The sequence below is a fragment of the Lissotriton vulgaris genome, chromosome 7 (genome assembly GCF_964263255.1).
Source record: "Lissotriton vulgaris chromosome 7, aLisVul1.2, whole genome shotgun sequence".
NCBI classification, from domain to species: Eukaryota; Metazoa; Chordata; class Amphibia; order Caudata; family Salamandridae; genus Lissotriton; species Lissotriton vulgaris.
Window position 1 is genome coordinate 1678214808 of NC_141695.1, and position 24520 is coordinate 1678239327.

General features: G+C 44.6%; 1 protein-coding gene across 1 annotated transcript in view; it reads left to right on the top strand.

Moving 5' to 3' along the window:
• Positions 1 to 24520, top strand: part of RTEL1 (regulator of telomere elongation helicase 1) — a 236175-nt gene that overhangs the window by 172403 nt on the left and 39252 nt on the right. The window contains exons 29-30 of the mRNA XM_086932747.1: positions 961 to 1209; positions 7530 to 8480. Of these exons, the coding sequence (XP_086788873.1) occupies positions 961 to 1209; positions 7530 to 8480 (1200 nt within the window). The remainder of the gene's footprint in view (positions 1 to 960; positions 1210 to 7529; positions 8481 to 24520) is intronic.

Genomic DNA, 24520 nt, shown 5'->3' on the forward strand with positions numbered 1-24520 from the left:
TACGAAGAGTTAAACAGCCTAAAAAAGGCAGGGTGTATTGCTGTCTATCAGTGTTCTAGCCAGAAAGCTTCCATTGAGATTGTGTACAGTGAAGTGATATTTAACCTTGATTATTTCCAAAGTGTTATAAACTACCCCAACATTTCTGGTAAATGTTTACTAATAATTTCTGTATGCCTTCTGTGTATTGCTGAATCGCACATAAGGCATTTTTTAAAGTCTCTGGTTGGTAGATTTGCTTGGGTACGTTTCCTGCCGCATCTTACCTCCAAGCACAAACCCTTTCATAGACATGATGCACCTGCAATAGCACATTGTGCCCCTTGTACTTGGCATCTCTATCCATTTTGCCCATCTCAGCCCCAGGTTGGCTTCCAGGCCTTTCACAGGCGCTGCACTATCTGGGAACCCAAACCGGTCCACCATTTGCTTACTTCCTATGTGTTGGCTTTGCTTTGCCCTGCCTCTGGGTCCTACCTTTTATGCCAGGAGCACAGTGCAGGAAAATAGGATTGTCATTTTTATACTTTCTAAATGTGCGGGAAAGAAACAGTTAACTTTAAATAGACCCCTATATCAGTGAAACCAGAAGGTGATAAGGGAAAGAGGAGGACACCACTGTGGCATCATATAGAGGATAGTTCAAGGCGTAAGATAGCAAATCAAATAATATAACCGTTTAAACAAAATTAACCAAAGTCATGAGAAATCAGCAGATGAAACTCTGTTTGCTGATATCACTGTTGGTTGCATCAATCTTCAGGACAGGGAAGTATCTGAAGAGTTCACCACTAAGTGTTTGTTCATTTGCTCTCAGGCTTGGGAGTGGGAGCAAATGCACATTTTGATGATTGTTCCCACATCATATTCAAAGTCAAATGTAACCAAAGAAACCTCTTTCCGGTAATGTCATGTTGCTTCCTTGACTGCCTGACAACATTTTCATTCTTTCTTGTTCAGAAGAGAGAGATACATGTAACTCAGAGCAACTACGTGGCAAGGGGGTGCGTCCTGGAGGCAGCAGCGTGGATGAGAAGCATCTCCTGGCAGCCTTCCTATCTGAGGTCAGAGAGGCTCTGGGACCTGAGAACTACAAGCGCTTCTCCACAGCCCTCACCACATACAAGAAGACGGATCATTACTCTGCCATGGTATCGGAGATTGCCGGGCTTTTCATGGAGAATCCTGTACACGCTCACCTGCTCCGCAGCAAGTATTTTATATTGTCATTAGGGTGCTTGGTGGTGATGGTGTAGGTTTTTGGCTCAGACCCTTTTCCTGATATATAGGTCCGTGTCTACATGCTGCTAATTAAAATCTTTCAGTGAACTGCCAAGCAGCAATGAGAAGGGAAATTTTGCAGTACTTTTTATATACATAAGGAATGGAAAGGGGCTGTTTTTCTAATATTGATGAGATCAGATTGTTCCAAATAAAAGAGACAGACTTAAATTGCCTTTACAGCACAGCCAACTTTCAGGTCTTACCTAATCTTAAGACCGGTATAATTTATAAAATAGACAAACCAAGCATAGCTAGAAGGAGGCTCAATGTCTGATTCTGCCAGTCACAGGGAATGAATTCAACATTTTTCAGAAACTAATGAATTCCTTAATTAGTTGACCCACAGTGATCAATTTATATATAGTGAATTGTTTTGATTGCAGATTTAGAAAATATCAGTTGCATAAAAAGGGCTTTAAGTTCCTGAAGACTGTCAGGATTACTTTAACATCACAAGTGTTTCTAATCTGGTGATAGTATGCTCGTTACTTTGTTAAGTCGCTAAAGTCCTTTGAGTAAGAATCTGCTGATAAGTTTCTATTTGTCATATGATAGTTTTAATATTATCATGGAGCACAGAATAAAATTAATTCTTCGTCACTGAATTCACATGCTTAAATCGTTCCCCATTGTCAGGCTGGGAATTCCTGCTATGTTTAAGTAGAATCAGTCAGTGTTCATACCATTCATCCACCAATGGTGTTTGTAGAAGCTCATTTGAAACAACTCCAACTTAAGCCAATGAGGTGGGGTACCGAACGCTCTACTGTCTCTTGAGGCCACCATGGTCGGCTTTCGACTTCACGTCATGTGTGAGAGGGAGCCCTTGAGAGGAGGTTTGCGCTTACTTACCTTTAACCTTACATTATCCACATCTAGGCTTCTCCTTGGTCTGTGCCACCCCTAAACTACAGCTTCCGCGAAATGGGGTATTGTAGTGGTTTTCTTGGACAATGTACACCCCTGTCACTATGGCAGAATAAAAATTAGAAATCTCTCTTTACATCCTGCTCCTACTTCAGACTAAAGAAGATTTATACAGAAGATTCGACAATTGGTTCATTTATTGTGTTTATCTTTCTCACAAGACAATATCTGTAAACCCTGTAAGACATGTCACTCCAACACCTTTTAGAACAGAGGGAAAGGAGGTTGGCTCTGTCTCCTGGAGAAAAAGAATAGTCTCCCTTCCAAAGAGAATTCTCTTTATCTGAAATGATTTCATCAAAATTGCTTCTCCAGGCACATCCATGGATACTCCATAAGAAACAATGGGTTTTAAACTTCCTCCACTGGAATTTAATTTAGAAGCACCTGCATTTATCTCCTCCAAGGACAAGATCAGTTCTTATTCAGAGAAGGCGTAAAAAAAAGGTGAAGAACAACTTGAAAATTACACAAAATCCAGGTCCTTTTACACCCTGTCAGTAGTCCCATCTAAATTATCATTGACAAAGACCTTTCCATCAATGACAAAAAAAACTATTGTCAATGACGACTCCATTGGCTTCCCTCTTACAAATGAAGTCCTCAGGCAGTGCCCTGGGTGCTCCAAATAATGCACTCTGGGAACACCCTGGAATTTCTAGAAAAGCCTCCAAATCCTCCACCCAAGAAGGTGCATTCTCTCCACTTGCACGAACGGCAACAACCAATTCTTCCCTTCGTGAAACAAGCAATTAATTGGGTTCTAAAATCCAAAAGATATCTGGACTTCTATTACTAATGCTTTCTGGTCAGGAAAAAAACAGTGTAGTGGAGACCTATTGTGGACCTTTGAGAACGGAGCACGTTTCTAAAGAAAGAATCCTTTCCGATGGTCACCCTGTAGGAAGTCCTTCTGATGCTTAAGGAAAGGAAGGTCCTTACTGTCATAGATCTTCAGGATGCGTCCCAATATAACAAAATCTCAAATAATATCACCAATTCTCTGGGATGGAGCTGCACTACCACTGCAGATTGTTTCAATTCAATGCACTTCCCTTCAGACTACATTTAGTTTGACTGATGTTCATGAAGTGCCTGCTTTCTTGGCAGACAAGAGCAACACTTCTACCCATACTTGGGTGCCTCGCTCGTCAAGGCTTTATCAGAGAAAGGGGCATAGGCCTCCACAGCCACTTTTATAAATCTTTTATATTGGTTGGGTCAAATACAGTACAAAAATTCTCTAACCATCCAGCAACAAATGTTACATTTTTAACAACTATAATGAGCACATGGCTAAGAAAAGAATTTCAGCAAAGCAAGTAGCAAAACTTCAAGCATTGGTGAAGACCTTCTGTTCCAAAGAAGTGGTCTCAGATAAGTTCTATAAATCATTGTTGCATTTAATGTTTTTATATATGGGTTTAGTGCCTCCTATAGGTTGCAAATACGGTCTAAACAGCAAGAGTTCATTAAAAAATGGAGACAAGTGACAGGATCTTGGAACGATAATGGAACTAATATCTGGAGGACGCCGTCAGGTTGTGCTGTGGTGAGGATTTCTTGCCAATATTAATACATACATTCCATTTCCACCACCGAAGACCGAATGACAATGACAATTAATGAATTGTTGGAAGAGTGGCGCGCTCACATGCAGGAACTCTATACAAGAGTTCAGAAGAGGAAAAGTAACTACACATAAACATTTTGGATCTGGGTACCATAATCCTAGAAACATGCTTTCTGAGACTGGAGGGACAAGGCATGTTGATCAGGACAGGCAACATGAAATGTACAACTTCGCCAGCAGAGAGGCACAAGGTCTCATTTCCTTACAGTGGAGGCGCAGATATTGTGGGTCTGGGCCATAGAAAACTATGTCGATATTGCTATGGAATATCTACCAGGAGCCCAGAACGGCCATGCAGACTATCTGAGTCACACCCTGTCAGACTGCCATGAGTGAAGCCCACCAAGTTTAGTGCAGTGTGTCTTCCGAAAATGGGTTCATTGAACGTTAGAACTATTCACCACCCTGAACAACAAGAAAAGCCAATTGCAGCAGGCATTGTCTACCAGGATCTAAGGGCAATGCCTACTCATTGAAGTTGTGGAATGTCCTGATTTATGCCTTCCTGCTGTTTCCCTTTTCCCCCTCATTCACAGGGTACTGTGGAAGGCCAGGGCGGACCAATTTTCTCTGATTTTGATTGCCCTGACCTAGCAGCACCAATTCTGGTACACCAAACTGCAGAGACTGTCACAGTGCTCACCAGTTCAGATGAAGATTCATCCCAAGCGCCTCTCCAAACACAACAGATAATTTCTCCAGCACGATTGGAAGTCACTCAACCTGACAGCTTGGTTCCTCACCAATTAGAGTTTAATCTCAACATTCTGGCTGATTGTATAGAGATATTAGTGCAAGCACGACCTCATGCTTCAAGAAAGACTTACAATTCCAAATGCAAGTGCTTCTGCGTGGTGCAAGTACAAAAGACCTAATCCTATATTTATAAAATCCCATCAGGTAGTGCCATATTTGCTGTACCTGTCCCAGAACGGTCGTAAGTATCATTGGTCAGAGTTCACTAGGCCGCCATCTTGAGATTTAGGTCTGACAAAGCATCATCATTATTCTTCCAAAGCGTCATCAATCAATTTATGAATGCACATTTGAGGTTTTTCCCTTCTGTAAGATGCTCTCCTGTGCCATGAGAGTTGAATACCATGCTTAAAAAATTGATGCTGCATCCTTTTGAGACCATCTATCAGGTACTTTTGACATATTGTGGGAGACTGTGTTGTTCCTGGCACTCACTTCAACAAAAAGATTTTGTGGCCTGCAAGCATTCACCATAAAAGAGCCATACCTATCTCTTACAAAGGAAAAGGTAATCTTGCACACCACATCCCCAAATTCTTGTCCACGACAGTCATTTTGTTCCCTAAATGAACTTGTAATTTCTTTGTTCCTTCTTTCCCAATCCATCCACATCAGCAGAAAGATCTGCACATTTGCTAGATGCATCAGGTTCTACATGGACTATACTAAAGACCTTAGCACTTGTGTTATGAAATCTAAAATATGATGACCTATAGAAGGGTAGGCAACTGAGCATCTCCATCTCAATGGCTGACTCTGGGTTGTTTCAAGTGAGGTGACTTTTTTTACAAAATAAACACTGTAGTTTACTGCTATGTAAAGTTACCAGAGATTCCCAAACTGATGACGTGGAATGATTTAAGCATGTAAATCATGCAAAATACCAACACTGTATATCCTTTTAAAAGAGTGAATATGTAAGCCGGATATGTATAAAAGTATTTTATGTTAAAGTACACCATGTTTCTGTTGTTTCATTTTCTTTTTCAAACTCAAAAAAAGCTTCTCCCTGTAGTTTATTTTTTTCCTTGATGGATATTTTAAAGCGCTTAGTTTTAAATGACCAGTGCCTTTTGTTAATGTCAATGCGTGAGCAAGTGATACCATTTTCAGTTAGTAAGTAATACCATATTCACTGAGAATGTACATCATTAAATTTCTCTCAAATTGTATCTCTTAGCCTGTAATATCCAGTTCTACGTTGAAGCCGCATTTGTAGCTGTGTCCACATGCTGCTGGTTGTCATTATACTTCCAGCAGAAGTTACACTTGGTTCTGTTGATAGACACGGGACACACTGAACTAATTCTTCCATTTATACAGATGTCATTCTACCTTAACACACTGGATTGTCTTCGAAAACGTAGGCAGAAACCTGTACAAAAAAATACTTTTCTCTTCAAATACATAGTTTTAATAGGTGGGACATTGATAAATGAAATTACCAGCATTTCATCTCCTCTGACATCTTGGTACATTATATGAAGGTCCATTGACACAAAACGGGTACAATTAAGTCCCCCTTGCTGCAGCAAACCTTCTGCAGTATCCCACTGGCATAACTGCAGTTAGTGGGATGCAAAAGGCAATAACTGGGAGGTAGGTGAGTGGAGAGGATGTAATTCAGGTATCATGTCTTTATTTAGACAGAAATTTTATCATGAATCTGTAAGGTACAATAGACCAGTGTATAATACAGTTATAGATCAGGCAGTGGTCCAGGAAGTGTACCCTTTATGTGGACACATTGAGGATCAGTGAAGTGGTGTCTGCAGGATTATCAAGTGAGGTAGGGTTACAGCATACCAAGGGGAAAAGAGATGAGGTTAAAGAGAAAACGATGATGGATGGTGAATAAGCACAAGTCTGGTTTTGAAAGTCTTGATAAAATAGAAATAGTAAAACAAAATTTAAAAAATGTGTACATAATATATCCCGTAACAGTTAAAACCTGATTGTAGCCTGGCTGCCTGAGGATTTGGTTTAGAAAAACCACCTTAGTATAATATCCCAAGACACTGGAACTGGTGAACAAAACCTGAGAACAGTAGCAAGTATTCTTTGACTGGAATACTTTCAATTGCTGTTTATTACTCCCTTCAGTGAGGAATCAATTTGTAATGCAGAATGAATGTGCGATGCAAGATGAGGCAAATTGTCTCTAACCTACACTCTGTTGAAGTTTTCACCTGTGTGTTAATGTTAGTGATGGTTAATCTTGCTCTGAAGTGGCCAAAAACCGAAGTAACAACATTACTCAGGAAATTTACTCTATTTGGAAAAGTATGAGGGGAGTCGAAATTGTTTGTGTGTAATATGTTGGGCTGTAGGTCACTTAGGCAGTGGTTTCACAGTTATTAAAAGCTAGGCACAACCTAAATTACCTCCTTCTCAACCACCTGCACTCTTGTATAATGTTTGGACTATATTGTTTCGTCCATTTGCGTACTTTGGGACAAATACATGGCTTTTACACACTTACAATCAGCTTCTCCTCAACACCCCAATAGCCGAACAGTACAGCAACACAGCACAGTTGCATTTCTCCATTAGAGAATCTGTTAGTTTGTCTGTGTTCTCAGCCCAGCTGTAACGTTTCCATAATGTTGAGACTCATCACTGATGCCAGGCTCCTGATTGTATTCCTGAAGGGTTCCCACATCCAATTCCCAGATAACATTTTAATAAGTTGTTAAAATCATGTGATAATGTAGGAATGTATCATTCTACAAAGTAACAACTTTCTGTTGTATCAGTGAAGTATCCTAGGGCATATAAGAGTATCAAAAGTAATTTAAAAAGGATCAGCATTTCTGTTTAAAAGTAATGTTAGAATACTGTTTTACAAAGCTTAGGACTGTCTCTTTAGTATGTTATACATCAATGATGAATATAAATTGAACTGACATTTCTTTGTACTTTTTTTCAGGATGCTACAGGATTGTTCGCCCTCATCATAAGAAACAGTTTAACCAGATGTGTGCAGATTTGACGGGATTAAGCTGCAGCGAAGCAGCAACACAATCACTACAGGCTCCGGCTCAGGAAGGGAGGCAGGGCAACAACGGCAAGGGAGAGAGCAAGCCACTGCAACACAACGATCGGATAGGGCTGGAGGGTTTCTCTATCAAAGGAGAGAAGATAGTACTGCAACAGGAAAAAACCGGCGAGCCCCAAAACTCCTGCAAGGGCAGTGAGAAACAACAGCACAACAAACCAACTGATTTTCAGGGCAGTGAGAAACAGCAGCACAACAAACCAACTGACTTTCAGGGCTCTATCAAAAGAGAGAGTAGTCTGCTGCAAAAGAACAGTGAAATGGTGCTGCAGGACTCCTGCACTGAAGAAGAAGGGAATCCGCCTCGACATAAGAACATGGTGCTTCCATCAAACTCCAGTAAACAAGAGCACAATCCGCTACAACACACAGAATTAGTAGTACTGCTTAACACTTGCAATGAAGGTGAGAGAGAACCTTTACGACAAAATAACTCTCCGGAATCTCATCAAAAAAGTGGGATTGATTCAGTTCAACACAGCAAGTCTGTGTCTCTTGGGATCTCCAGTAGTCCAAGGGACAGAAAACCACAGTTGAATGAGAACCCATTGAGACTTCAAACCAATATCAATGTAAAAATACCATCACAACTTCACCAGGATAGCTCAGATGTGCAAGGTTCATGCGACAGTGGTGAGAAAGAATCAAAGCTTCACCATAATGCATTGGGTCTCCAAAGCTTCGACAAATGTGAGAGGAGACCAGAGCTGCAACAGGATTCTGGCAGTTCACAAAACCACAATGAAGGAAAGACTGAGCGACTCTGTCTTGCAAATCGTGCAAATCTACAGAACTCCTCCACTGAAATCAGTCCCAGGCCAGGTAAGCAAGCAAGGGAGGTTGGGATAGCTCTCAGGGAGGTAAGGGCAGAGCAGCGATTAACAATTTCAAGACTGTCTTTGTGGCATTGATGGATGGATGTGCTGCAGCAGATTAAATTAAATGGTAGGAAAAGATTATCTTTTCTGCCTCATCATGAAACATTGCTGTGGGACATATATTGTTTGCTCTGTGCAGCTTGGTACACCACCAGCTTGAAACTTTGGATTGTGGAATCTTGCATTCTCGTATTTAGGCATTGTCCCAGTTGTGTTTTTTATTCAGCTTTGTACACCGAGACATCAGCTGCATTATTTTTCTTGCAATGTTTTAGCAGTCAGTGCCTAGGTATCCTGTTGCTTTACCTATTCTACTGTGGTTTATCCGGGCCTTGCTAAAACAGATATTACCAAACAGCTGTTGATACTGAAGACGAAAGCCCGTTTAATTTTTTTAAAGTGCACGGAGAGACCAAAACCAGCTGCTCCTTGGGCACTAAGTATAAAGCAATTTTCTTGAAGAATGTGGCACGCATGGGACCTGCCTGCATTTATATGCCCACAAGGTTTACTTTGTAACAGCTCGGCTGTTTGCTTATGTGTTGTGTGACTGAGTCTAGGTAGCTGGGTTTATGTTGCAGTAACCCCCCACCCCCCATACATTTTTTGCCAGACTACTGATGCACTTTGACTTGATGTGCCCTGGGTCCCTGCCAATCAGGTTCCCATGGGCTGTGTTCTTTCCCAAAACTATACCTCGCACCCCCAATTGGTCCCTCTCTGGCCACATGCCAGTCCCTAGTAAAAGATACCATGGGTACCAAGGGCACTGTGGCCAAGGAAAGCCTCTAAGGGCTGCAGCACTTGTTGTGCCACCCTTAGAGGCCCTGTACCTTTACACACACACACACACACACAATGCCATTGCAAGCCAAGTGTTTTGGTGCAGGACAACACGAAGAGTCAACATGGCACACATCCATGTGTGCCATGCATATAACCCACCGCCCTGACATAGGTCAGCCACCTCTCTAGCTGGGTGCACTATACCAGTGGAGAGGGTACAGGTGAATGAGCCCTGTACCCCTACAGTGTCTAGACCAGTTCTTAGACATTGTAAGTGAAGTAATGGTATTAAGAGTATATGGTGCTGGGAGTTTGTCATTACAAACTCCACCGCATCATAATGGCTTTACTGAAAACCGGGAAGTTTGGTGTCAAACTTCTCAGCACATTAAACCCACATTGATGCCAGTGTGGGATTTAATGAAAAAATGCACTCAGACGGCATCTTAGAGATGCCCCCTGAAAAACGACCAGCCTCTGGTGGGTTCCCTGACTGGTATACACCAGCCTGCCACCACGAGATGTTTTCAGACCCCTGGGGTGGGAGCCTTAGCTCCCTGAACCTAGAAACAAAGCCTTTCCTGGGCGGAGGTGTTCACACATCCCCCAGGCCAGGAAGAGCCATCTGTGGCAGTGGAGCTTCAAAGGCCTTGCCACCTTTGTAATTTGACCCCAGGCTCTCCTGCTATCAGGAGTAGGCCCTCTTCCCGTCTCCCTCCTTTTCGGCGGGAAGACAGGCGGGAAACATTATCCAGCCCAGAAGTTGTGCCCACCTCTACCAACCCCATCCCTCAGGTGGGGGAGGCGAGGTGAAGCCCACTCTTCAGTGCCCGCCATCTTGCAGATGGCAGGCACTTTCCAATCAGGATTAGGGATTGTGCCCACTCCCCCATCAACCTAAGGTCTGTAGCCCATTGGCTTCTGACCTCAAGACCCCTAAAACGTATTTAGGGGGCAGCCCTGAATGAGGAAGACAGATTCCCGCAAATGCGAAGAAGGACAAAAGAAGATGCCCAGCAGAGGACAACCCTAATGTGGAGTGCGCTGAGGAACTTGGTTACGCCAGTGGAATAGATACTTCTCTACATACTGGCATGCTTTCCCCCTTACCATGGTTACAGAGGAGGGAGCCTCATATGCAGTGGTGGTGCGGAGGGCGGCTTAGGTCCTGGATCTTCAGCTGTCTTCGGTGGAAGTCCAGACCAACATCTTGACTGAGGTACTGCAACTAGGAGTCACTTCATCCGAACCCTTACTCGAGTTCAAGGATGCCCTCACTGACATCCTGTTGGGTACCTGGTCCAAACTCAACACAATGGCTCCTGTGACTAGGACAAACACGAGCCACCATCACCCTGCTCCTGGGGACCCAAACGTCCTCACCCTACGCTGGAGAGCTTGGTGGTTTAAGCCTCAACTTCCCAGTACTGCGCCCCTGGGCAGGGAATACAAGAGTCTGGACTCTTTAGGGAAGATATTTCTTTGTTCCGCCATCTTAGCATTGTAGTCTGTGAACACTGTACTGCATGCCTTTAGGTCCTTTATTCCCACACACTGTGGGAAACGGTTACGCAAGTGCTGCCACAGGTCCCGGAAGAGGCACTGGCCATCCTCTTCCAGGCAGTTGCCAACGGGAGAGACGCAGCAAAGTTCACAGTTCACTGTGGATTGGACACAACCGACTTACTTGGCAGAGCAGTTTAATCGACAGTTGCTCACCGGTGTCACTCCTGGTTGAGGACGATTGCCTTTTTGGGGGTTGTCCAAACTTTCCTTATAGACTTGTCCTTTGCTGGCACCTTTAGGAAACTGCCTCTCTATAGAGTGGACCAAAACGAGGTACATGGTGCAGAGAGTCCAGGCAACCCTTAATGGTTTACAGAGGCAAACATTATTACATTAAATGCTCTCTTTTGTGGTTTTAGGCTTATCACAGGGAAGTGCTAAGCAATTGTTACTCCAGTATTGGAACTTTCATAGATTTACATGCTTGAGTCCCTCTCCGTCGTCGAGATGGGAGTCCCCGGTACATCAAAATAGCAATGCAAAGCTAATACAAACTAGAAAACTAGGCCAAGGCCCATTTCACTTGTGTAACCTATCCATCTCTTTTTTTAAAAGAGACCAAATAAAAAACTTAACCAATCAGAACAACGCCACCCTCTAGAACCCTCCTGAGCGAACCTCAGACCTTCTGATTTTCCACCGCACATTGTGCTAGGGAGTCTCCACTGAGCTCTGCTCAGTTATTTCCTTCTTTATTTTTTTGAGAGGTATTGTCCTTCACCAGTACTTCAAATTATCCTAGAACTTGTTTATCCATTATTCTTGATGTCAGACAAGGAGAAATAGGGTATTTTTAGAGCTTGTGCCACCTGCTCTAAGAAAAGACTCCATGTGGATGACTGTCATAAAGACTGTATCGACTGCCTGTATCCGGACCATAAAGCCAAGGATTGTAAGGTATGTCATATCTTCTCCACTAAGACTCCGAGGGATCAAGAGGGGCGCCTTCTCATTTGGCTCCAGAAGTTGAAATCCAGGAGAGATCCCATTTCTAGTGAGGAGAGTGAGGAGGCCTCATCTTCTTCATCTTCCAAAAGATCTCATTAGAGGGGAAGGTCTGAACCCCATTCTACTGAGGAGCGCCCTCATAAAGCCTCAAAAAGGACCACCCAAAGGTCTGACAGGCTTAGTCCTAAAGAAATCTCCTCACCTAGGTGAAAAGGAGAGGAAAGGACATGTCTCAGGAGAAAGCAGTGTAACCACCTTCAACCCCTCCTGAGGGAAGAAAATCTGCTTTAGAAGCCTGCTTCTGCTCCTCCTGAGTTGTGGTTCTGGCTACTACAGCCTTCCCCGACATCGGTGCTGTGCCTGATGTCCCTCCAGACAGGGAGTCTAAAAGTCTAGATGCTCTTGGTCGATATCTCTTTCCTGCCACCAGCTACTCTTTCTGGTCCCTTAATACCGCTTGGGTTTTGGGCCGTTTTTCTCACATGTTGTGGGGTTCGGTCTTACGCCTTCTTCCCTCTGTCCCTGATTACAATACAGCTGGTCTCGGGTGGCAGTCTGGTGGTTTAACTACTGATTAGTTGTGGCTTGGATACCACAGATTCTGTTGGACAAGCCATGGCTCTTTCGGTAGCTCTTCACCAACGTTCCTGGCTATGCACCTCTGGCTTCTGAGGCAGTTCAGTCACCTTGGTGGACATGCCTTTCAATAGGCAATATCTGTTTTGCTGTCAAGCTGACTCCGCTTTACGCCGTTTTCGGGATAGTCGGAGGGGAGCAAAACAGTCTGGTGATAATTCTACGGTAAGGAATCTGCGGTTAGATCTTGTCTCTAACAGATAAGGTCCAACCAAAGGTAAGTAACTTATTCGTTTGGTACCAAACACAATAGGTTTTAGTGACGTCATCATGTAACCGGTGGACTTGTAATGACCAGTGCCAAGTACATGTACTTAAAAGGGCTTCCTTGTTCACTCGTACTATCTTGCAATTGAACTAGACAGACATGCTCATGCAGATATGTCTTCACATGTAATATAATGCACCCTGTCTTAGGTCTGTAAGGCCTGGGGTAGGAGTGGCTTACATATATTTCATGCACTGTCTGGGGACATGGCACCTAGGGTGTGTGACATGTTCTGTTTTCACTTTTGTCAGCACCATTTCAGGCAGCCTGCATTGGCAGTCTGTATGAGTTTGGTGTTGGGTCACTTAGGGTGGCCCAATGAATGTTGCAGCCATTAGTGACCCTCTTTCGTATCTATGGCCTAGGTCCCAGGGATACCATTTGCTAGGGACTTACAGGGGCGCTAAATGTCTTGCCAATTGTGAATCAATTGCATAGATCCTTTTTGGGGGGGTTAGCAGAAACTGAGAGCACTTCAGTCAAAGTTGCGTCAAATTGCAGGCAAAAAGTGCGGGTGATCATGTCAAAAAGGGGCACTTTCCTACAGCACCCACCTCTTCAAAGAGAAGGCTGATTCGGTGCTGGAGCACTTTAAGGACTCACAGGCTACATTCAAGTCCTTGAGCCTCTCTGCAGCCCTGCGTTATGGGATGTTAAGCAGTTTTATTAAGTGCTTGAATACTCAAGGGTGTCTTGGCGCTAGCAACATTGTGGCAAGAAGATCAAGATTAGACTCAGACTCCTTTAAAGTCTTGAGGGTCTTTCTGAAAATCTGAAGATTTGGGGAGGTTTTGATGAGGAAAGGAAGCTTCAGAACTCCCAGCACAAAGCTGCAGGCCACCCCAGGTCACACATTTCGATCACGGTTTTGGCAGAGTAGGATCTTAATAGAGTTTTGGGAATACACCAGTTAAAGCTATTTTTAAGGAAAAAGGGCTCTTGGTCGTGTAGAGCTTTATAAATAAGGCTCGTTGTTTTAAGTTATTTATTTTTTCGATATTTCCGTCTGTTTATCCATATTTCTTTTTTGTGCTAATTTATTCTGTATTTATCCATTATTATTTTGTGTTTTCTGTATAACTGAAGCTGAAATAGGTTTTTTTCCTCATTTAACTGATAAATGTATGCTCTTATTTGAATGTCCAAAAGATTTCAGCAGTATGTAGCGCAATAGCATTATTTGGAAACACTTGCATTGTACCATAACATTGTCTTTTTTAATCTTCTCTACCACTCGATCTATACACCTACTGACATGGCACTGATGATTGACTGTCGAAAAAATATCCAAAGAAGGCCTATTTTTCGTATTTTTCTGTATTAAAAAAAAAATACAGACAGGAAAATAAAACGTTTTCTGTCTGCATTTAACTGTAAAAACAGAAAACTGGGAACCCTATTTATAAGCAATCCATAGAGCCCTGAAAGTAACTCTCTACCTGATGGGCAACCAGTGCCTCTTCTTCATAGGATTAGACAGATCGGTTTTTAGGAATTTTAAGAAGGGAAGGCGCTGCATTCTGCAGGATCTGTAGTTTATTATTTTTAAATCTTTTTATTGCAATTAGAAACAGAAGACAGCAGTATTCAGCACATTGGGCAACACATCTCAGCATGTATGGCATTACAAATGTCAGGAAATTCATTTTGCATTATCATTCAACTTCTTTCTTTCCCAACACTTAGGACCTTGTGACATAACTATCTAATTTTTACCATTAATCCTCCTCTGTCTGGGGATTCCTATTAACAGGCAAACAGAGCATTCGCCTATTCTCGTTCCAGCACCCCTAAAATTTCATCCATTTATGTGGGCAACCTCTAACCTCATACACCACCCTCTCCACCTGCATGCACCAATCCATATCGGTTTTCCAATCACGCAGTGCGGGTCCTGATGCTTGCCTCCATCTTCTTGCTGTGTTACGCTTATCCACCATGAGGCATAGTGTGACCCACAATAGTTGGGTCTGTAGTTATTAAGCACATGTTGATGTGCAGTTAGGTACAGACCATTACAATAGTGAAGTGTGTATAGCACGAGGGAGGGGACTACCATTTTCTAGAGCTTTGCAGGAATGAAAGGGAGTGTCTTCTTTATCACCTTAAGAGTGTGAAAGGCTTTGGACGTGACAGTATTGAGTTGGTCAGTGAAAGACAGTGTGTTGTTAATCAGGACACCTAGGTTGCAGGTTTTGTTAACAGGAGTAGGAAGGGGCCCCATGTCTTGGGGCCACCAGGAGGGAGTCCAGAACTAGGACGGAGCTCCAAAGGGTAGGATCTCCTTCTTTCCAGAGTTAAGCTAATAGCAGTTCTCAAACATTTATTTATTTATTTTAGAAGCTTAAATAGCCCAGGAATCAACCCTGAGGGGGTATCTCCGCGCTGCGAGAGAACCCCCTCAGGGAGACATCCGGTGACTGACAGCCTGCATACAATTGTAAAAGTTGGTACATGTGCCAGATGCGTCACTGGCAAGGATGTGAGGGAAAAGCCAAACTAAATAATAAGCTCAGCTAAAGGGGTGGCGTAAATGTTGAACAGAGTAGGGCGGAGTGAGGACCCTTGTGGGACCCCGCAAGGGAGTGAAGTGGGCTGAGAAGCAAAATTATCCAGACCAAACTAATTGTTCATGTCCATGAAGGAACAAGCTAAGAAAGCTCCAAGCAGTGCAAGTAATGCCGATATTGGCTAGACGAGTCAGCAGCCTACCATGGTTAACGGTGTCAAATGTCATTGACAGATCTAGTAAGATCAGGGCTGCTTTCCCCCTAGATTGAGGAATGTCCTGATTTCTTCTGTTGCCTTGATTAATGCTGTTTCTGTGCTATGGTCAAAGAGGAAGCCAAGCTGGGTGGCCTTCAACATATTGTTGTCTGAGATGAACTCGACAAGCATTACATTCTCGATTCTCTATTACATTTGATTTGAATACCTATTACATTCTCGATTACCTTGGGAGGCAATGGAAGACATGGTATGGTGCGGTAGCTATTTAGATCGAACCCCTTGGCTGCTGGGGTAATTTTCCTGCTGTGCTGGGGGCGGGGGGGGGCGGGGGGCGTACACAGTCCCGGTGCTGATGACGAGCTCAGCTCGTCATGAGCTACAGTGCTCCTGTGCTCATGACGAGCTGAGCTCGTCACGGCCACACCCGTTTCAATAGAACGTTCAGCACAGCAGGGGAATTATCCCAGCCTGCGAGCGTTCTAATGGCTATGATGAGCTGAGCTCGTCATATGCACAGGAGCACCGTGGCTGATGACGAGCTGAGCTCGTCATCAGCACACAAGAGGCTAAAGGACCCTTCTGCACGAGCTGCATTGGTTGCCAGTGGCAAGCAGAATTAAGTTCAAGGTGCTTACCCTGGCTTTCAGAGCGCTAAAAGGCAAGTGTCCCAATTATCTAAAGCTTCGACTCCCCCGCTACCACCAAAAACGAGAGCTGCGCTCAAACTCCCTGCTCAAGTTAACTGTTCCGCGCGTGAGGAAAGCTAGACTTGGAGGCAGGTCCTTTTCGGCCGGCACGGCGAAACTTTGGAATACCCTGCCCCCTGCCATCCAATCCGCCACGACAGAAGCTAGCTTTAGGAAGCTCCTAAAAACTTGGCTTTTTATGCAATAATCCTGATCTGCCTTCTGACTACTCGCCCTCTGCTGCAGGACCCGTTAGCGCCGGGACACCTCCCCAGAGTTAGCTGTTTGCGCTCTATAAGCATCTGTATTATTATTATTATTATTATTATTAAAGGAGCCAATGAAGGTTTCTTTAGAAGAGGAAACACTGATGCTTTTTTCCAGCTAATTGGAAAAAAACTAGACTGAAACATTAGACTGAAAATATTGGTCAGTGTGGAAGCGATTGTTTTGGCAATGAGAATGGCAGCCTTGTGACTGTACTAAGGATCGCACTGTTTCCCTCGAGATCAGTGTCTCTCCAGAGCACTCAATGCAATGTTCATCAATTTATTCATGAAAGGTAATCAAAGTTCGTCAAATGAATTTACGAGTGCGGAACACCCGAGATAATCACTACCTGGCTAGTAGTTACCCGTTGAACTACATTGATTTACAGCCTCAACAGAATACTACACGGCCACTGAGGAAGGGCAAAGCCCGAAATGCATTCGGCCACCGGGCCACTTGCTTATATACGATGAGAATGATCATGCGATGAACCTAAGAATAAACAAATAAAAAGAATGAAATCAACCATACAATAGAACTTTGATTACCTTTCATGAATAAATTGATGAACATTGCATTGAGTGCTCTGGAGAGACACTGATCTCGAGGGAAACAGTGCGATCCTTAGTATTGTTCAACCCCAAGTACAAGGGGTGTTACTCCACGGGCACCACCTGCCTATATAGACCCTTAACAAAAAAATCAACACTGGTGTGCGTATCCTACTAGCCGCTTTTTGGATATATTAGCCTTGTGACTGTCTCAGAAGGAGGAGTGAATGAATTGAAAGTGAGATCCGCCAGTGTAGGGCTGGAGGAGATGTGGCTGCAGTGGGAGGGAATAAGTGTGTTGGGGAAAGTATTGTAGATTATTTCTTTTTTTAAATTAATTTATTTATTGGTTTTGAAAAGAAAAAAAATCTAGGTGGGAAACAAAGGCAACCATCACAGTATATGACAATCAGCATAAACAGCAGTAAAGCAGGTCCTGTTCGTAAAGAACCACTGTCAAATTTACACAGGCAACAGAGCATCACATATACATTACATCATGTTTCAGATTTGACACCATGTATCCAGGGATCTATATATTTCAGCTGGGGCACCACTCTCCCCGGAGTCCAGGGGGGCTCCTGCACGTCACACCGTCAAGGTTCATCTCCCCTCCCATCCCAAAGCCAGGCAAAGACAATTTGTTTATGTGGTGATCTCTTCTGTTCCAGTCAGAACAGCGTCATACGTCGGACCAGGGACGTCCTCCTCCAACCCAGAGTCACATGCGCGGTGTCTTGTCAGTGAACAGGGACCAGTAGTTTTTGGGCCTATTGCCTGGAGGGAGTAGGTCGCTATAAAGCTCTGTCTGTGTGCAGCAGAACATCATTTCTCTTGTCCATTGTGCTAAGGTGGGGACCGGGCCCCGCATCCAATTACGTGCAATACACCGTTTGGCAATAAGGAAAGTATTGTAGATTTTGACGACTTTCTGAAGAAAAAAACTGACCAAAGAGTTGCAAAAAGATTGGCTAGCCTTAGTAGAGTGCCTCCAATCTGCCTTCCGCTCCTTTCAGGGCTAATGGAGGGGCTTTCAACCGCACCATTATCTTCCCCGCCACAGGGCCGCACATACTACCCAGCCTCTGGGTGGATGAGGGCAGATTACCGCAGACCTCATGGGTCAGTTAGCCAGCGGTATCGTACATCAGAAGTTGTACGTGTCAGCAGTTTTGCTATGTTGTGTTTCCAATGCGGCTCTCGCTCACAGACGCTTTTCCTCTCAATTGGAGCTCAGGCCTCCGGTATGCCTTTCCGCCCTACCACTCCCGCCTGGAGTTCTCAAGAAGATCAGTAACGATCGGGCCCAAGTCCTCCTTGTGACTCTGGACTGGGCATGGAGAGTCTGGTATCCCGAGCTACTGACCATGGCCATCGATCCTCCAATCAGGCTGTCCCTTCAGGAGGATTTTCTGTCGCAGAAGCAGGGGAGGGTCCTCCACCTGAACCTGTCCACTCTCTGCCTTCTTGCGGGAAGATTGTGTGTCAGCAGTTGATGGCTTTCAACCTTCCTTATGAAGTCTGTAATGTCATTTTGGCAGCCAGATGTCCCTTCACGAAGATGGTATACACTTGCTGTTGGAAAACAACTGTTGAATGGTATGCAGAAGAAAACATTGATCCCCTTTCTACCACCCCTTTCTGAAGTCTTACTCTTCATTCTTTCCCTTGCCTATCAGGGCTCTTCTCTGGGTACTCTTAAGGGATAGCTTTCCTCTGTCTGCCTTTTTGTGGCTGCCTTACAATCCTCCTTGTTTAAATTCCCTATTGCACATAGGTTTTTTTAAGTGACTCGTCCATGTTTTCCCCTTCCCCATTCGTTATGCCTCAGTGGGACCTTAAGTTAGTTCCTATTTTTATGTGTGTTCCTTTCAAGCCTCTCCAGAACTATCCCCTCAGGCTTCTCACATTAGAACAGCCTTAATGGTGGCCCTTACATCTGCCCGTGGAGTGAGTGAGCTGCAGGCTTTATCCAACCCCCTCACCTCTCTACAAAGGCCTCCTTTCTGCCAAAAGTGGTCATCCCATTTCATATAGGCCAGTCCTATCACCCTGCCTACCATCTATTCTCCTCCACATCCCTCTAAACCAGTGGAGCAACTCCACCGTCTAAACCCAAAAAGAGCATTGTCTTTCTACCTTGACCGCCCAGCAGAGTCCCGGGTGGACGATCAACTCTTTGTGGGGCATGTTGGTGAGAAGAAAGGCCGGGAAGTGCAGAAGCGAACCATCTCATGCTGGGTTGTGCTCTGCATCAAAATCTGCTATACACTGGCGAAGAAGCAACTTTCTGAAGGCTTGCGAGTCATTTCACCAGAGCGAAAGTTGCAACCATTGCGTTAGCACGCGGATTCCGGTCCAGGACGTCTGCCAGGCAGCAGCATGGGTTTCCCTGCACAAGTTCACGAAACACTACTGCCTGGATATTCGGGCCTAAAGAGATGGGCACTTAGCCCGTTCGGTCCTGCTGGACTTCCTCGTGTGAAATTGGTACGCAGACCCACTACTGGGGTTGGTATTGCTTAAGCATCTGTTCTAAGGTAAGGAGTCTGCAACTAGAAGTCTCTATCAGATGAACAAGTTACTTACCTTTGGTAATACCTTATCTGATAGAGACCATATCTAGCCACAGATTCCTTACCGGCCCACCCATCCTCACTTACCTGCAACCACATTTCTAGGGTCAGGGCTGATCCCTTTTCAGGGCCCTAGTTTATTCACATCAGTGTCAATATTCTTCATGGCTTTGCCTTCTGGCATGGAAAGTCATGAATTGTAACTGAGATCAGAGTGCCTAGTTGGCCGTATATAGGTGCCGCTTACATCACTTCTGGCGCGGCTGGCGACTCATGTGGCTCCCATCAACGCCACCTATCGTCGTGCAGGGATACTGCTCATGAAAGATTTTCCGGGTTCCAGTCTGACGCCTGAGGAAATTCTATGGTAAGTTATCTGCAGCTAGATATTGTCTCTACCAGATAAGGCGTTACCGAAGGTAAGTAACTTGTTCGTCAGTTCCTTTTCTCTGCTGAATGGAGTGTATCTAAAGTATCTCCTCTCACGTGTTCTGATGGAGCACCTCTAGCTGCGCACTCCTACTCGCATGGCGTATGCACAAGAAGATCCCCTTGATTATGGCTTACAGCCTTAAGGCAGGAAGCCCAACAGCGCATCTTGGACATCCTATTTTCTGGAAATTCCCTTTTTGGTTCTCACACAGATAAAAAGATGGCCAGGATGAAATCGGAACTGGACACTCTTAAGGTTGTGGGTTTTGAAAAAAGGAAGGAATTCAGGCGTCGATAGAGGCCGAACGTGGAGCGTTCCATCAGAGGGCTCAACCCCCACAACCGTCCCAGAGACAGTACCACCAGTCCAAGCCTCAATATCAGGGACGTCGACCTTCCAAGGGTAAAGGTGCACCCGACAGTCCTCTTCCACGACCAACAACACTGGCAAACCATGAACATTTGCTTCCTCTATCGCCGTTACCCACTCCAGTGGGAGGAAGTATCGCCGACCATGTTGAAGAGTGGCACAGCATCACAAACGATCAATGGGTCCTGAGTATACTGCAAAATGGATATGCACTACGTTTTCGTTCTCCTCCAAAGTGCACTCCGACAGTAAAGACGAGTTCACCAACTGCCGTTGTCGCATCAAGAGGTATCCACTCTCATACAAAAGTTATCCATAGAAGAGGTTCCTCCTTCACAAAGAGGAAAGGAGAGTACTCCAGATACTTCCTGGTACAAAAGAAGGGTCAAAAAGCGAGTTTCAGGCCTATTCTGGATCTTCGTTCCCTCAACAAAGTCATCCAGAAGAAAAGGTTTTGTATGCTGGCGCTCCATGAAATATATACACATCTTCAGAAAGGGGATTGGATATGCTCGATAGACCTCCAGGATGCTTACTTCCATGTTCCAATTGCTCCACGGCACCGGACGTTCCTGCAATTCGTGGTAGACCCCAAGCATTATCAGTACAGAGTCCTAGCATTCAGCCTAAAATCGCCACGTTGAGTATTCACAAAATGCATGGCAGTTGTAGCCGCTGCTCTACATCACCAAGGTCTATTCGTCTATCCATACCTCGGCGACTGGCTTCTAAAGAGCTCATCTCCTCAGACGGTGAAAGACCACTATTGAATCTGCGTGAGCTTGCTACAACATTTGGGCCTTTATGTAAATATGGAGAAATCAATCAATCCGCCCACTCAAAGAATTCACTACCTGGGTGCTACTCTGAACTGCAGCACAGGAAAAGTGTCTCCTTTGGAGGAGAGAATTTTATCAATCAAGCTGAAGTGCAATGTTCTTCTTCAAGTTCATCAGCCCTCAGTTCAGCAGGTTGCATCGCTCCTTGGGGCGATAACATCTTGCATTTATCTAGTCCCCAACGCCAGACTGAGGATGAGACCTCTGCAGCAGGACTCAGAGGACAAATGGGATCAGACATCGGCACGATAGGAAGACCAGATTCTTCTTTCACATGCAGCGAGATCTTCCATCCCATGGTGGACTCACCGAAAAAATCTCCTAATAGGACAGCCTTTCCACCAACATCCTCCAACACATTCTTTGATCACAGACGCCTCACTTCAGAGTTGGGGAGCACACATGGGTCTTCTGCAGACTGAGGGCAGGTGGTCGCGCAAGGAACTAACATATCACATAAACATGCTGGAGCTACGGGTAGTGCAACTAGCCCTCAAGGCTTTCTACCCGTTCATACAGTCCAAGTCCATATTAGTACAGAAGGACAACACGAACACCATGTGCTACCTAAACAAGCAGGGGGGAACTCACTCTCGCCCACTGTCCCTGAAGGCTCAGGCGATCTGGCATTGGCTCCTGGTCAGGCAGCTCTCAATCACTGCAGTTCATCTGCCAGGGGAGCAAAATTCTCAAGCGGACTCTCTAAATCGTCACTTCGACGATCAACAAGACTGGGTGTTGAACGACGAAGTGGTGGCGGACATTTTTCAACAATGGGGTCATCCAACCATCGGTTTCTTTGCGGATGAGTCAAACAAAAAATGCCAAACCTTCGCATCAAGGTTTTACTGACCAGGATCAATAGGGAACGCCCGTTTGATTGACTGGCTAGTAACCTTTGTTTCTGCTTTACCTCGTCTTCCTCTCATCCAGAAGGTCATAACCAAACTTGCACCCTCCAGGATGAGGATGATTCTAATAGCACTAGACTGGCCACGGCAGTGGTGGTATCCGGACCATCTGCATCTCTCCGAGTGTCTACACAGGAGGCTTCCGTGCAGAGCGTACCTTCTGCCCAAAATGACCGGGAGGATCCAGCATCCCAATCTTCCCTCGTTGCACTTAGCAGCATGACTCCTGAGGTCCTCCGGTATGGCCACCTCCAGAAGACCTTCCACAATACATTCCTATTCTTGTAAATGGAAAATGTTTTATTTGTGGTGTAAACGTAATGGTTTACGGCCTACCAGGGGGCTGGAGGAGGAGGTTATTTTGCTCTATCTCCTGCATTTAGCCAAGACCGGTCTAAAATTTACTTCCACTTAGGTACACCTGGATGCCATTACCTCTTACAGAAAGTCTTCAAATCAACCTTCTTTCGTCCAGCTCCAAGTGGTTAAGGAATTCCTTTAGGGTTTAAAGAAAGTTTTCCTCCCTGTCCAGCCTTCTTCTCCTTGGGAGTTGAACCTGGTCTTTCTAAGCATATGGGTCCCTCTTTTGAGCCTATTCACAAAGCGACCCTTCAGCACCTTACATGGAAAGCTACCTTTTTGGTGGCGATTACTTCAGCTCGTAAGCGAGATTCGGGTGCTCTGTTCTAAAGAACCGTACATGGTTTTTCACCACAATAGAGTGGTTTTAAGAACCCACCCCTCATTTCTTCCGAAGGTGGTGTCAGATTTTCATGTCAATCAAAGTATCTCACTACCTTCTTTCTTTCCCAGTCCATCTACGCCAACGGAAAGGTCTCTCCATTCCCTAGACCTTAAAAGAGTTCTGAAATTCTACTTCGATAAGTCTCAGACCATTAGGAAATCTGATCAGTTATCTCTAAACTATGATTCCATTGGAACAGGTTTCCCAGCCTCCAAGTGTTCCATTTCTAGAGGGTTAGTATCTTGCATCAAGCTGGCTTATCAATTGGCAAATAAACCCCTTCTGGCTTCTACTAGGGGGAAAGCAGCTACAATAGGTGTTCTACACAATGTACCGATGGCTGAGATCTGCAAAGCAGCCACTGGGAAATCGATACACACTTTCACGAGACACTATTTTCTCGACTCTGATTCCAGAGCAGACACTCAAGTAGGCCAAGCCTCCTTGAGGAATTTATTTCAATGCTAAAGTCTTTTGAAGTGATTCTTTGATGTTAGTCAATGATGGTACTCCTTTGCCCGCAGGAAGAGGGGATGGGCTTGCTACTCGATTCAAGTGCTTATGACTATTGATGAGACCCCCTGGAAGAAAAGGATAAGTTACTTACCTGTAATCCTAGTTCTCTTCCCGGGGTATCCTCATCAAAGTCTTAAGCAATCCACCCACCTCCCGGGCAAATGATCCGACATCATGTCATCTCTTTGTGCCCTGACCTCTGGGTCTCCGCAAAGAACAAATGACCTAACTGCCACCCCTGAGGCATGATGGGAAGCTAGGGGTCATGGCTTCCTTAAAGGCATGGTGCCAGTCTCTTAGTTTCTACATTTGCTTTCAGTTTCTATGCTGTTGAAGTTCCAATGCAGCCTATGGGCTAACAATGCCTGCCTTTTTACTTTGCAGGACTACTGCTCTGCTGTTCATTAACATAAGTTCAAGTGTCTTTTGGTCTTCATTGTTTGTTTGTGTATGTGCAAAGACAATGTCTCACAGCATTGCTTAGCCTATTATGTGTTTGTATTTTCTGAGAGGCGGAGTTGATTGTTTTAGATAAAATTATATGTATATATATATATATATATATACACAGAACTCCTCCACGCCGCTTCCATATATATATATATAATAGCAGCCCGTCCCGACGTTGTCCGGGTATGAATTACTGCCGGCCAGTAGTATATTGTTTTGTAGGATTTCGTTTTGATAGCATTTCTTATCTGTGACAGGCCTGTGAAACGCTCCGATTCACAGTGCACTGCTGATGCACTTAAGAGTGCGCGTTCAGTAGTGTGTGAACTCGAGTTTCCCTACTTTATTTTTCCTTGCAATATTGTATAGCGCAACATGGCATGAGCACAATTTACATTACAGAAGAACACATTCATTTGTGGTAGGCACGGGAAGACAAAGCAATTTGCCTGGAATCACAGGATGTTGAGCTGATGCCGAGATTCGAAAGTAGCCCCCCAGCTCTAAAGTTCGCAATTCTAGAACTTGTGGCGGGAGGTGTGTCTAAAAGTGTATGTCGGTGCTGGCCATCAATGAGAGAGACCTGTGCATTTTTCAAATCGGTGGTGAAAAAATATGAGTATGTTGCTGGAGATATGGGCCGCCGTGCCACCAATGTACTTACCGGGGGAGGGTAAACACCCATTATTCCGCAACTTTTTTTC